This window comes from Mirounga angustirostris, unplaced genomic scaffold (assembly GCF_029215605.1).
Source record: "Mirounga angustirostris isolate CCGP_5_RB_7025 unplaced genomic scaffold, mMirAng1.0.hap1 SCAF_6, whole genome shotgun sequence".
NCBI lineage: Eukaryota > Metazoa > Chordata > Mammalia > Carnivora > Phocidae > Mirounga > Mirounga angustirostris.
This window is the reverse complement of record NW_026991714.1, coordinates 126,453,399-126,468,367: the sequence shown is the minus strand read 5'-3', so window position 1 is coordinate 126,468,367 and position 14,969 is coordinate 126,453,399. Positions and strand designations below refer to the sequence as shown.

General features: G+C 39.5%; 1 protein-coding gene across 1 annotated transcript in view; it reads right to left on the bottom strand.

The window, feature by feature from the left end:
* The window catches only part of ENTPD7 (ectonucleoside triphosphate diphosphohydrolase 7), a 41,819-nt gene extending 26,985 nt beyond the window's left edge, over positions 1–14,834 (bottom strand). The window contains exons 1-4 of the mRNA XM_045878593.3: positions 14,715–14,834; positions 14,361–14,463; positions 12,835–13,017; positions 86–291 (exon numbers count right to left, since the gene is read on the bottom strand). Of these exons, the coding sequence (XP_045734549.1) occupies positions 86–291; positions 12,835–13,017; positions 14,361–14,368 (397 nt within the window). The 5' untranslated portion in view covers positions 14,369–14,463; positions 14,715–14,834. The remainder of the gene's footprint in view (positions 1–85; positions 292–12,834; positions 13,018–14,360; positions 14,464–14,714) is intronic.
* Positions 14,835–14,969: the final 135 nt, after the last annotated feature.

The window sequence follows — 14,969 nt, the reverse complement described above, 5'->3', positions numbered from 1 at the left end:
TAGCTTTCCTTCTCCCTCTTCTCTCCTCTCGCATGCCTGCAACAGATAAAAAGAGACTGACAACAAAATATAATCTGATTAGTACCTGGCTTGATTTTTTTAACGACTGGTTGGCTGTTGCGGTCTCTCATCTGTTTGATGTCCAGCAAATCATGGGGGTTGCCATTATGTCTTGGCCAGAAATAAACAAAAATCCGGGAGCCACTGCTGCCACAGTCCACAACAAGGCCATAATTTAGAGTCAGGTCTTCAGTGTCCGTTGCTTCAAGCTCCCCTACTCGAGCCAAATACCTAAGCCAGGCAAAAAGAGATATTGGTATCAAGCATCCAGCTCCACAAAGGCACCACTACTTTAATTCATTTGTTCATGAGTCTTCATTAACTGCCTATATGTGCCAGCCACATGGAACCACACGTCTTAAGGAATGAAACCACACTGACCGTAGTTACTGACGTATATATATGAGGCAACAGCTGGTTTGCTTGCCTAGAGGCCACTGGAATCAGAGAACTAAAAGACTCCTCTATGTTTGGGGGCAGTTCTGAAACTGGCTGGGGAACCAAATCTTTTACCAACTTTAAAGAACTTCTAGGCCTGAGTAAATAACTGGGTTTTGTTGTTATAAGCCACTAAGATTCAGGGCAGTTACACACAGTAGTTAACTAAATGAATACTAATAATTTCCCTTCTATCTATCCTTTCTGTATATAAAGAATACTTTGGAATGATTATCACTTAATATGTGTTTCTAGGTGGTAAAAATGTATGGGGCTTTTTACTTTGTATTTTTTATTGCTAGACTTGCATTAGTAAAAACGTATGTCATAAATACAATAATTATTCTTCTCTACAATCTTTTTTTTTTTTTTTAAAGATTTTATTTATTTATTTCACAGAGAGAGCGAGCGAGAGCAGGAACACAAGCAGGGGGAGTGGAAGAGGAAGAAGCAGGCTTCCTGCCGAGCAGGGAGCCCGATGTGGGGCTCGATCCCAGGACCCTGATATCATAACCTGAGCCGAAGGCAGACGCTTAACGACTAAGCCACCCAGGCGCCCCTCTTCTCTACAATTTTTTAAAGTATTTTTTAGTCATAAAAAGAATGTTTATAAAGTATGTATAAATAATAACAATAAAACAATGCCTCTGTACCCAACACCCAGTTTAAAAAATAAAACATTACCCTGCTTTAAAACAAAAACAAAAACAAAAAAGCTTCTAAGCCCCAGGACATCAGTACTTTATGTTGGGATTTTTCCAGATTCTCATTACAAGATATTTGGCTGACAGCAGAAAGATGAAACAAGTAAAGATGTTACCATCAAAACACCAAGGTTTGAGCCTCAGCTCTAGCATTTCCTTCTCTGAGACTGTTTTCTCATCCGTAAAATAAGGGTTTGGAGTCTCCACCCTCAGAGAGGTGAGCACCGTGCTGTGCTGCCACTGCTCTTGTTGTTACATGATGAGCACGGAGAGCGCAAATAGTAGAAGACTGTGGAGAAAAGGGCTGAAGAGTCCAGAAGAAAAGGCGGCTAAGAGTTGGTAAAATGCTAAAATGCTCCTGAGCTCTGAGGCTTTTTTTTGTTTGTTTTATTTTTTTTTTTTAAGATTTTATTTATTTATTTGAGAGAGAGAGAATGAGAGAGAGCACATGAGAGGGGGGAGGGCCAGAGGGAGAAGCAGGCTCCTTGCCGAGCAGGGAGCCTGATGCGGGACTCGATCCAGGGACTCCAGGATCATGACCTGAGCCGAAGGCAGTCGCTTAACCAACTGAGCCACCCAGGCGCCCTCTGAGGCTTTAATAAACATTAAAGTTCACTCAGAACCTGAGGGTCTGAAAAGTACAAACATTGCTGACTCCTCTCCAAAGGCTTCACTTGAAGAGGAGCCCAGTGAGAACGGCTTTGAGATTATATGGAAAAAGAGCTGTTTCTCGGTGCTAAGAATACATACTGCATGGCAGACAGATTAAAATGTCTTGTAGGGGCGCCTGGGTGGCTCAGTCATTAAGGCGTCTGCCTTCGGATCGGGTCATGATCCCGGGGTCCTGGGATCAAGCCCCGCATTGGGCTCCCTGCTCAGCGGGAAGCCTGCTTCTCCCTCTCCCACTCCCCCTGCTTGTGTTCCCTCTCTCGCTGTGCCTCTCTCTGTCAGATGAATGGATGGAATCTTAAAAAAAAAAAAAAAAAGTCTTGTGAATTCCTTTAAATTTGATTAAGTATTACTATAGGTTGAACTAATAGTTGAATAAATGCTCTGAAAGCAAAGCTGTGAATTTTTTCAAGTATCACAGCTAAACAACCTTCCTTGTATCTGCCCTAGTCACCCAAAACCGTATTTAGGCTAACTCCTAGATCCCCTAGACCCGTACACAGAACCCTCAGAACTAGGTTTTGTGAAGCCTGAACCTAGTGCCATTGGGGAGAGGGGTATTCTTTTTTAAGAAAGATTCAACATTACAAATATGAAAGGAGTCCGCACATGTTTGGGGCCTTGATGTGTAGGTATCATTAGCTCTGCAGGAAATCCACCTCTGATCAGACAATAAGCCACATGTCCCACCCCTCAGGACAATCTAGCCCATGTTTACTGGTGATTTCACATTGCTATGCAGACCACAAAGTTCTCTCCTTTGGACAGAAAAGCAAACCTGATGAATAGATAAGTGTGTAGAAACAGATTGGAAAGAAAAAAGTAGAGCTAAACCTTTCCTAAGGTACAATACAAAATAAGGGAAGAACATACATTTGAGCTCCAAAATAATGCTGTAAATTATTACATAGGATACGGTCAGGTAGAACTTTTTTCTGGATCCGATATCAGAGTGAGTTATGGGAAATGAGGCAGGTGGTAAAAATCTGTTACATTCTAGTCAATTTACAGTCCCAAAGACTCTGTTCACCACATACTTACCCATTCTAATCAAATGACTGGGCTGAACTGGGCTTATAATCCACAAATCGACTCATAACAGCTCATTGCTATCACATGAAAACTGGGAAGACATCTGGGTTCAAGTTACAGAACCTGTGCAAATACTAACCTCACAGGACGCCACAGGCAAGATAAGCCATCTCTCGCCCAAAGTGACTTCTCATTTCTCATCATAGCAATCTTTCTACTTCACATGCTTCACAGATCTTTCTCTGCTTTCCCTCTCTGAAAACCTTTCCCTCTACTTTTCTCACTAGATTCTGGATCCCATTCCCTGCTGCTTAATGAATAACTTTTCCCCAGTTCATTGGTTCTCAAACATTTGGGGCTCAAGACCCTTTATATTTTTAAAAATTATTGGATCCAAAAGAGCTTTTTTTGTATATGTGGGTTACATCTATTTATATTTACCATGTTAGAAAATAAAACAGAAATATTTTTATTTATTTATTAATTTAGATATAACAATAAACTCATTACATATTAATATATTTTATAAAAATAACTATTTTCTAAAACAAAAAAAAAACAGAAGAGCAGCACTGCCTTACGGTTTTGCAAATCTCTTTTGTGTGTAGATTAATAGAAGACAGCTAGATTCTCATATTTGCCTCTGTATTCAATCTGTTCAATATGTTGTTTTGGTTGAAGTATTTGAAAAAAATCCAGATTCACAGAGACATGTTATTGCAAAAGGGAATATTTTAAGAGCCCATTTAGATCACTGTGCATGTTCTTCTTTTTTTTTTTTTTTAAAGATTTTATTTATTTATTTGACAGAGACAGAGACAGCGAGAGCAGGAACACAAGCAGGGGGAGTGGGAGAGGGAGAAGCAGGCTTCCTGCTGAGCCGGGAGCCCGATGTGGGACTCGATCCCAGGACCCTGGGATCATGACCTGAGCCGAAGGCAGTCGCTTAACCAACTGAGCCACCCAGGTGCCCTTTGCATGTTCTTCTTTAATACTACACTAAAACTCAACAAGTGAAGTTTCTTAAAGGTTAGTTGCAAAGTGAAATCTAAAACCCTATCTAAGAATGTTTCATACTCTGTAAAGTTAACCATTGGTCTATCTTGCACTTTGAATGGCTTTTATCCCTGCATAATTTTGTAACATCCTATACTGGAAAATACTGGTTCACTGAACTATGCAAATCTTCCCAACATTGACACATTTCATTCTTCAATATTAAAAAAAATACCTACCCACACATTCATTAGTATCACTACCAATATTATCAAAAAAGTCATTTATGTATTGAGAAGCTAGCAAACTCACAGTGGCAGATACAGATTTTCCAAACTGCTAATTTTCAGATGAAAGCTCAAATTTCATCATTGACAATGAACACTGATAGTTGTTGTCCTTAAAGTGATACGCTTTTACTTCATTCATTTTCAAGAAAATATCTATGAAATACCCAAGTCTGAAAACCACAGCTTTTCTGGCAGTCATTCTTTCAAGTCAAAATAATATTTCATGATAAAAGCGGTTCATAACCCAAACAATTGCCTAAGGGCTTTTCCTCAAGAAAACTCCAGTGTGCATCAGAAGTACTTAATACGTATTTCCAATTTTGTCACACAAAACATGAAAAAGATATTCTTAAATGGAATTTCCCCATTATAACTATGTGACAACAATGACTACAATAACTAATAGTATAATTTGGTGCCTCCATCTTGATTGGTGCTAAGGCACCTGCAGTTTTACCTGCCCATTGCTTTGCATCACTAGTATAAATGTCAACTCAGTGAAAAGAGCAAAGAAACATCACAGTAGCCAAGAGGTAGAAGCAACATAAATATCCACGGACAGATGAATAAACAAAATGTGGTGTATACATAAAATGGAATATTATTCAGCCTTAAAAGAGAAGGAAACTTAGTCATATGCTACAATATGGGTGAACGTTGAGGATATCATGCTAAGTAAAACAAGCCAGTCACAGAAAGACAAATACTGTACGAGAGTAAAACAGCCATATTTATCAAAACAGAAAACAGAATAGTAGCTACCAGGGGTTGGCGTGGGGAGGGAAAAAAGAGGAGCTGTTGTTCAATGGGCACAGAATTCAGATTTGCAAGATGAACAACTTCTGGAGATTGGTTGAATAACAATGTGAATATAGTTAACACTACTGAACTGTATACTTAAAGTGGTTGAGATGGTAAATTTTATGTTATGTGTTTCTTAGCAATTAAAAAAAAGAGCAAATAACATCTTAGTAGGTATTATGAAAACAGTTTTCGCCTAATTTTGACCTCACAAACCCCATGAAAGGGTCTCAGGAACTCACAAGGGTCAGTAAACACTTTGACAACCACTGCTCTAATGTGACCTTCTTTCTCTCTGGAACATCCATCTGCTTCTCTACCTCTCTCTCTCCCTTCCTTTCTCTGACATGGCTTCCCAGCTCTTAAAAAGCCTCCACTCAACAATGCCGACTCTTGTAATATTCAGTGATTTGAAAAGGCCTCCTCCTTCTGTTTTAAAATGTGGAGTGTCGTTATTCCCTTTAAGCAGTTTGTTTATATTCCAATATGAGCCCCTAAGCCTTCTTTCATATTTGTTTGTTCCGCCTCTGCACTTCTCAAGCGCAAACACCTTATCTGCAGGATCTCCAAACTGTCACAATGTTCCTCACATTTCTCTAATATGTATCAACTAATACCGACTGGTTTGGTCCTAGAGCTCACAATATAGAGCTGTGCGTTTGTTGTTAACTCCTCTATGTCTTTGTTAGCTGTCTAGCTATACATACTCAATTGGTCTCCTCAGAAAGTTCCAATGGCTTTTCATTTTTTTTTTTTAAAGATTTTATTTATTTATTCAAGACAGAGAATGAGATAGAGCATGAGAGAGTCAGAGGGGGAAGCAGACTCTCTGCCGAGCAGGGAGCCCGATGCGGGACTCGATCCAGGGACTCCAGGATCATGACCTGAGCCGAAGGCAGTCGCTTAACGAACTGAGCCGCCCAGGCGCCCTCCAATGGCTTTTCAAAGCCATGTGTGCATTGGCAGAAAAAGTCAGCTGACCTTTGAACAGAAGGGAAAAAGGTAGGACCAGACAGCATTTATGTTACACTTCCCACTTGAGTCTTGCTCAATGGTTGCAGTCAGCAGGAAGCCTCCATTTGTCTCATCATGAATGCAAATGAGTAACAGAAGAACAATATTCCCCTTTGGGAAGTGAAAGTATCACCTCTTTCTGAAACTTTGACTTCTAATGATCTAATCAGGCTTCTTATAGTTTGCAAACACCTGAAGGTCTTCCTCTGTCCAGGCTCCTGACATGAATGGATCAATGGTCCTTTCTTGGATGTTTTCGTTTGTGATTTGCAGTCCTGGCCTTAGCCATCATGATCAATTACCTGCATTGCTGGACTCTCCTGCTTTGCTGATATTACACTAAATTAATCCCTAGAGAGGACCTAAAGTCCAAGAGAAAAGTTCCAAAAGCTTTGGAATACCTCACATCCACTTTCCCGGGAGAGATCTGATTCACTATCACACATATTTAACCCTCTACACACATACACACACTGTTTCTATTTGAGAAACCTGATTTCCCTCTAATCATTGCTGGGTCAACGAAAAGAAAATTACTCATATATACATCACCTAAGATAGAACTGGAAGATAGTGGCTTTCACTGCCATTACCCTGAAAACATTAATAGCATTAGGGCAGTAACTGACCAAACCATTCCTAGCTTACAATCAACACTAAATTATACCACTTCTAGAGTTCAAACAGAACTCAGCAACGTGCCAAAAATCCATTAAAGCAACCCCCATCAGTATGGAGCTACCATTTTGCTGTATGTCATCATATTCTTTCAACTCCATCCAAGGCTCAGAACCAAATATAATGAAATTATAGGGAAAGTAGCTGTGCATAAGATAATAATACATGAACAGGAAAGCATCTTGAAGGTTACTGCTTATCTCCTAACAAGATTAACCAGAGCAGTCAGGAGCATTTATAATTTAAAGCTCTGCTTATAAACACTATAAACACCATAAACACCATTAAAGAACAAGTAAGTGAATAAATGAATAAATGGCAAAGAATGCAAGTAAATGCTTCAATTTCACCAGGAAAAATCTCTGAATTGCTCTATTATACATAAGAAGCCTTAACTTCATCTGCATACCTTAAAGTTTGTCATTTTTATCCTAACCAAAAGTAATGTCTCTTTTCAACTTGCTTTAAACAGAATTCAAAGTCCTAAGGAAGGCCGGTACTGAGCCCACTGTGACGCAGAACCTCTCATTCACAGTTATACCCAGATGACAAAGGAACATGAAGGCACCGCCCTTCTTTTGGGAGGGGGAGGAGCAGAAGGAGAGGGAGAGAGAAAATCTTAAGCAGGCTCCACGCCCAGTGCGGTGCCTGACTCGGGGCTCAATCTCATGAGATAGTGACCTGAGATAATGACCTGAGCTGAAATCAAGAGTTGGATGCTTAACTGACTGAGCCACCCAGGAGCCCTGGGGCACCACCTTTCAACAGCTTCCAAAGACATTCTTCAGAACAATAGTCAACCAGACAAACCTTCCTCTCTAATGAAGACAGCAGTGAGGCTACAAAAAAGTGAATACTAAACATTAAGGTTTAGAAGAAATGCATTGAATATATACAACATTTAAGAACAATTTACCATATGTCTTGCACTCTATATATGTATACATGCTAAAAGTGCCCCCTTATACTAAAAATTATTAATAAATTTTAACAATTTACCTAGGGCTAGTGCAAGTGAGGAACTAATTTTATTTTATTTTAATTAATTTAAACTTAAATAGCCACTGTGACAAGTGGCTACCCTATTGGATACCATAGTGTAGATAATAATATTTGTTGAATAAGTGAATAGATGAATGAATAAATAAATGTAAAATATGTATTAAGTCTGATGAAGTTGTTGGAGCACTACTTATGTGGCACATGACAGATACAGAGTTGATTAAAACACACATCTAAGAAAAATTTTTCTTAAAAATAGCTTTGCTATGCGTGTATGGGTAGAGGGTATCTGGGAAACCTCTGTACTTCTGCTCAATTTAGCTGAGAACCTAAAACTGCTCTAAAAAATAAAGTCTATTAAAAACAGCTCTGGATTCTATCCTTACTGATACCCCATCACTCTCTAAATTTATCTTTTCTTAAATTCTAGTTCTGATGCAAACCTGCTTTCTCCTTCTTGCAGCAATGTGGGTACATGTTCATAATAAACAAACAAATACAACTCTTCAGTTTTGAAACTACAGAGGGAAAACCCTCATGCAGGCTTCTAAAATCCTGGGTCACATCGCCTCAGAAGAAATATGCTAAGTTCCACCAATGGCTGAAAAAAATTCAAATTAAAATATTTTTTTCAATACAAACTACTGATACAATTTCATCAGGCGAACTGGAACAATTTAAGTTGGAAAAATATGACCATATTATATGTATATAATATAAAAATCACAAAGATAGGCACTTGTCCTATTTTTTTATAAGCTATTGAACTAAAGTACTTCCATCAATTCCTAATTATTTGCTTAATCGTCTTGTCATCAGCTAGAGCTCACCAGTATTTAAGCAATATTAGCAACCAGGAAGAAAAAAATTCTGGAAGGAATATTTTAAATGCAGATAATGCCGCCCATTATCTTCGATGTATATCTACAGGGCAGAAAATGGAATTAGAGAACAGAAAAATCAAGATTATTTCAAATAAAAGACTCTCTCCTGCCTCACTGTCAAGATGCCAGCATATTATTCATTGACAGTTGTTATCAGTGTGCCCATATCTATTGACCAGCATACGCTTCCTACTACCACCATCTAATTTGCTGTTTATCTGGTGTGTTCTGAGACAAGACAAAAACAAGCTAATTAACACAGTGTATAAAATAAAAGCAAACATGGGGCGCCTGGGTGGCTCAGTTGGTTAAGTGTCTGCCCTCAGCTCAGGCCATGATCCCAGGGTCCTAGGATCAAGCCCCACGTCGGATTCCCTGCTCAGAGGGAGCCTGCTTCTCTCTCTCCTCCCTGCTCGTGCTCTCTCACTATCTCTGTCTCTCTCTCTCAAATAAATAAATAAAATCTTAAAAAAATAAATAAAATAAAATAAAAGCAAACAGGTTCTGTGGGAAAGACGATCTTATCAGTAAAGTACCTGCGCTTTTAGTTCATGAACTTAATATCGACTTCAGTTACTCATGGGCCTCTTCTGATTAATTTCTGATTCTTAACTTTGTTCCTGCTTCTTGACTGTGTACAGTTCCTGATTCTACATAGATATATATATAAACTATTATCTCATTGGGAAATAATTCTTCCTTCACATCAGCCTCCCTAACTAGATTATGAACTCTAGGAGTTCATAAGCCACGATTTATTCATCTTTGTACCTTAGTATCTACAACAGTGTCAAGCACACAGCAAGCTCTCAATGAATGTTTGCTTCTGAAATGACTCACAGGGGCTGCCAGGAGTGAAATGTAATGATACATAGTAATTTGTAGCAATACGCACATAACCTTTCATTAAAGAACAGAAGCTCTAGGCTATATGGCTGCTGGCTGCTCAACCAGAGCATTACAGGGTGTCAGGACTTTGGTAAGATAACCACACAGGCACAGTGTGTCCCTTAGCTTTGTAGCTAACTTGTTGCAATTAATTCAACTTAAGTATTTATCACATCTGACCACTTGGGGTATAGTGGTAGACAAGAATATCAGATCACTCTAACTCCCACATATCCCTCAAATGCATCGCTGCTTTCACCCAAGTTCAGGCGACCATCATCTCTACTGGAGTATTCCAGTTCATCTCCCTCCTTTCATGTTTATTCCCCTCCAATTCCTTCTCCACGATGCCACTAAAGTGAACTTTCTTTAAAAAGAAATTCCAGGGGCGCCTGGGTGACTCAGTTGTTAAGTGTCTGCCTTCGGCTCAGGTCACGATCCCAGGGTCCTGGGATCAAACCCCACATCGGGCTCCCTGCTCAGCGGGAAGCCTGCTTCTCCCTCTCCCATTCCCCTGTTTGTGTTCCCTCTCTCGCTGTGTCTCTGTCAAATAAATAAAAAATCTTTAAAAAAAATTCCAATCATATCACTCTTTAAAGCCTTCCCTCTGCCCTTAAGATAATGTCTAAACCCCCTCAAATGACTTAACAGGCTCAGCTCGATTTACCTCTCCAGTCACACAGCTCACCACTCACTCCCTAACAGTCTTTATTCTAGCCATATTAACCCACATAGAATTCCATAATTAGATCATGCTGTCTTCCAGTGGAAAACTGTGCTTAGATGCGTCAAGAAAAATCTCAATAAGCATTAAAAAAAACTCATTATGGATTTAGTTCTCTGAAACTAACAGGCTGCTTAAGGCCGATTGTTGACAACTATAGTCATCTAAACAAATGTTCCTTCTTCAGAAAGAAAGAAGGAAAAATACAAATGAATTGAGCTACTAGGGGAGGAAAGGCTGGAAACATAAACTTCTTGAGAAAAGGTACCGAAGTGTCCATGTCCTGGTGCTTATCATCACCCAGCACATAATGGTTGCTCAATAAATGCTTGCTGAATGAATGAATGACAAAAGTGAAGTGAAAATAAATTCTGGGGACAGAACAACCCAGAAATATTAAGGGGAGTGGTCACGTGTCCCATTTCTGACCAGAAAAGATTGAAGGAAAGGGCTACTGGAGGTTTCCAGGAAGGGCCCTCTTCATTCTTACACAAGAGCATAGAAGGCAGGCCTGTTTCTCTCCTGCAGGATATGAGTATGGATGCAAGTAGACCTAGTGGCTACTGGCTGCTATTTTACAACCACTCAGAAAGTTGGTGCTGTAGAAAACAGAGACAGAGCTTCTTATCCTGATAGCCAATGTTGAACTTATGGTCCCTTTACCCCTGGACTTCTAGTTATGTGAGCCAATAAACTTTCTTTTTATTTAAGTCAGTTTGACCGGCACTTGCAGCCCAAAGTCTCCTTAATACTGTCTCAGAAGCAACAAAGAGAAAGTCATGTTGATGATGAACACAATATGTCATCATTTCATTTTGTAGCCTAATCAGAAACTAACCTCAAAAAACAATAGCAAAATGAATCATTGCTATAAAGGAATACAGATCTTCTACATAACTGGTAAGGTATTAAAACTAGATCAAATAATTCAGATATATTTTCTGTTAAAAAAAAAAAAGGTATTCAGCTCTCACTGGACAGAATTAACAGATTAGACTTTATAGAAGAAAATACTAGTGAACTGGAAGACACAGCAATATAAAATATCCAGAAAGAAACAGAGAGAAAAAAGACTGGGAAAAAAAAGAATGAACTGTGAGAAAACTTCACATGGTTCAATATATACGTGATTGGAGACACCAAAGGAGAAGTGAAAGAGGTCAGGAAAAAATATTTGAAGAAATAATGGTCAAAATTTTTCTGCGTTTGATCAAAAAGTATAAGTCCATAGATTTAAGAATCAACAAATCACAAGCAAAAGAATCATGAAGAAAACTATACCAAGGCACATCATAATCAAATTGCTTAAAACCAGTGATAAAATGTAAAAAGCAGCCAGAGGAAAGACACATGATGTACAGAGAACAAGATGTAGGAATTACAGCCGACTTCTCCTCAGAAAGAATGCACTTCAGAAGACAGTGAAGCATCGTTTCTAAAGTAATGAAAGAAAAAAAAGATCAACCTAGAGCTCCATACCCAATGAATATTTTCAAAGGAAAGCAAAATGACTTTTTTGGTCATAAAAATTAAAAGAACTCACCAACTACAAACTCATACTACCAGAAATGTTAAAGGAAGTCCCTTAGGCAAAATGAACACTATACCAGGTGGCAATATGAACTACAATACAAAGGAATGAAGAGGCCCAGAAATGGTAAATATATTAGCCTTTTTTTATTTTTGAAATCTCTTTAAAAGACAATTAAATGTTAAAAGCAAAAATAATAACAATATATGGTGGAGTTTATAACATATGTAGAAGGAAAATGTATAAACACAATAGCACAAAGGCTGAGGGGAAGAGATAGAGGTATGTGGAAAGAGGAATTATATTACTTGAAGGTAGTCTATGATAAGTTAAAGATGTATACTATAAACCCTAAACCCTAAAGCAACCATTAAAAAAAATTTTTTTTTAATTAAAAAACCCAGAGTTATATCTACTCAGCCCACAAAAGAGATAAAATGGAATATTAAAAATGTACTCAATTCAAAAGAAGGGAGAAAAAGAGAAAAAGCAAACAGAACAGATGTGACGAGGAGAAAACAAATAGCAAGATAGATTTAAGCCTAAGCATAATCAATAATCACATGCAGTGCAAATGGCCTAAACACTTCAAATAAAAGGCAGACATTGTCAGACTGGATAAAAAGCAGTTACTTATAAAAAGACTAGATAGATATAAAATATAAAGACATAAAGGCTAAAACTAAAAAGATGGGAAAACATCTATAATGATAACACTAATCAAAAGAAAGCTGAATTAATTATATTAATACCAGACTACCAGACTAGTATATTTCAGAGCAAAGAATACAATCAAGGATAAAAAGAATCATTTAATAATAATAAAGGGTTCATTCATCAAGAATACATAATAATCCTAAACATTTATGCATTCAATAAGTCAGCCCACCAAAACAAGAATATAGAAAGATCCTTTCATGGTTAAAATGCACCATCAACATTCCTAAATCAAAAGTGAACTTTGCCAAAATGGGGCTTAATATCTTTATGTAATAAGTGGCATGCAATTCTACTAATAAAAGTGCAGTATTCCCCAAAGGGTCAAAGGTAGTAGTGTGTTAAATGTCAAAACATTTATGACTTCAATGCCAAGTCTGATCAAAGTGACCTAAAGCTGACTCACCTTTCATATTGCCTATCTCGTGGTAATGAAGCACCCCAACGCCGAAAGTCCATGATTAACATAAGTAAAAGGAGACAGGATATGAAGAAGAGTCCTAGGAATGCCACCCGCTGACGTGGAAATGGGCTCACTGTGGGCACAGTGAAGTACCAGGAAGCTGGGCAGAGGTAGGAAAAACTGATCCTGAAATGAGACAAACATTATTAGTATGAAAAGTCTCTACAGTTGAGTGCTAAAAAAAAATGGTTTTTAAACTGGATTAAAGCGCTTCCTAATAAAGGTGCCACCAGAAGTCTATAAATGTTCTCTTAGTGTCAAATTTTAGAAAAGAACCTATATGGTTCATGGTGCTTCTATAAATCAGAAAAGCCTTATCTGCTCTTTTCCCAATATCTGCACTTTTGGGTATAACTGAAAGAATTAATCTCATGTTTATGAAAAGATCACCAGTCTCCCCAGTCAATCTCACAACACTGAAGAATCAGAGCAACTACAACATTCCCATCAAGAATGACATCAAAAAACCGGATAGTCAGAATACTTATTTAACTAATTAAAAAATATTTTAATAAGTAATATATGCACATGGTAAGAAAAAATCAGTTTAAAAGGATACAGTGGAAAATGAGTCTTTTGCCTTAACCCACCATTTCCCACTCAAAGGCAACCACTGGTACCCAGTTTCTATGTATTTTCCCAGGGATATTCCATGTTTACACAAGCATAAATGTATATAATATATGACAATATACATGTGTATCTCCATTCCTCTGGTTTTACACTGTATCTACTGTTCTACATCTTTCCCCACTTACTCTATTTGACAACTGTTCCATTTGGTACATATTGATCCACATTAATCTTTTCTGAAAGTTTCAGAGCATCACAATGTATGGATACACATATTCAACTATGAAGTTCACTTTCCATATTGATTTAAAAGGACCTCAGCCGGGCGCCTGGGTGGCTCAGTTGGTTAAGCGACTGCCTTCGGCTCAGGTCATGATCCTGGAGTCCCTGGATCGAGTCCCGCATCGGGCTCCCTGCTCGGCAGGGAGTCTGCTCTGCCCTCTGACCCTATCCCCTCTCATGTGTTCTCTCTCATTCTCTCGCTCTCAAATAAATAAATAAAATCTTTAAAAAAAAAAAAAATAAAAATAAATAAAAAAAAAAAAAATAAATAAAAGGACCTCAGCCTATTTTCAAAGTTCATTAAAAAAAAAAAAAATCTTTGTTTAACCTCCTCAAAAAGCACGTAGCTTTCTAAAAGAACATTACATTTTAGCACTTTTCAGATGTCAGCAAGCACTCATTCACTCCATCACCCTGGGGTTACGAGCCAGAAACTATAGTGTCTGCCTTCAAAAAAATTGTCACTTTGATCTTCTCTGCATCCATCCGACCAAGCTGCAAAGTCCAGAAGCAGCACGAGGGCAAACCTCACTTGTAAAAACATCCCAGGGCCCCTCCACCTACCTGCCACCCCCAACTGAGCCCCAAGCTGAGGAGAAAATGTGCAGCCTTACCTAGCCATGGGATCCCTTCAGTGGTCTCAGTGCCTGTCACCTCCTTTTCTTTTTGCCCTGAGAAATTGGTCTCCTTGTCTCAGGCATCTCCTAAGTCTGCCGCCTGTTAAGAGTTCGTTGGATTTCAGGCTTACTTCCAGCAGTGCCCACAGGACAAGCCCTCCAAGGGAAGGCCAAGGCGCCCACCCACTCCAGATGCGTCCGCTCTTGTTCCGGGGCCCAGCTGACGCTAAGCCGACTCTCCGGGAGCCGGGCGTTCTCGAGGCACCGGCGCTCCCCAGGTGGCGGGGTGGGGGTGCCCACTTCCCCTCCCCGCCTATCCCAGCCCCGCGGCCCTCCCGCGCTCGCACTCACAGGTCGAGCGGCCCGCAGGCTCCCTCGGCAACGTTCCGCTGGGTACGGAGCGCTTCCCCCCGCGGCCTTTAGCCCAGCCGGAAAGAGGCCTGGGCGGGCGGCGGCGCCACGTCCCCAAGGAAACCGCAGGGAGCCAATGACTGACGGCAGACCCGGAGAGGGGCCCACCCTCCATCCAGCCCGGGCCGCCGGCGAACTAGCTCCGTCGGCCGCACGTCCGTTCGCCAGAGTGGCCAATCCCCAAGAGCGTTCGGC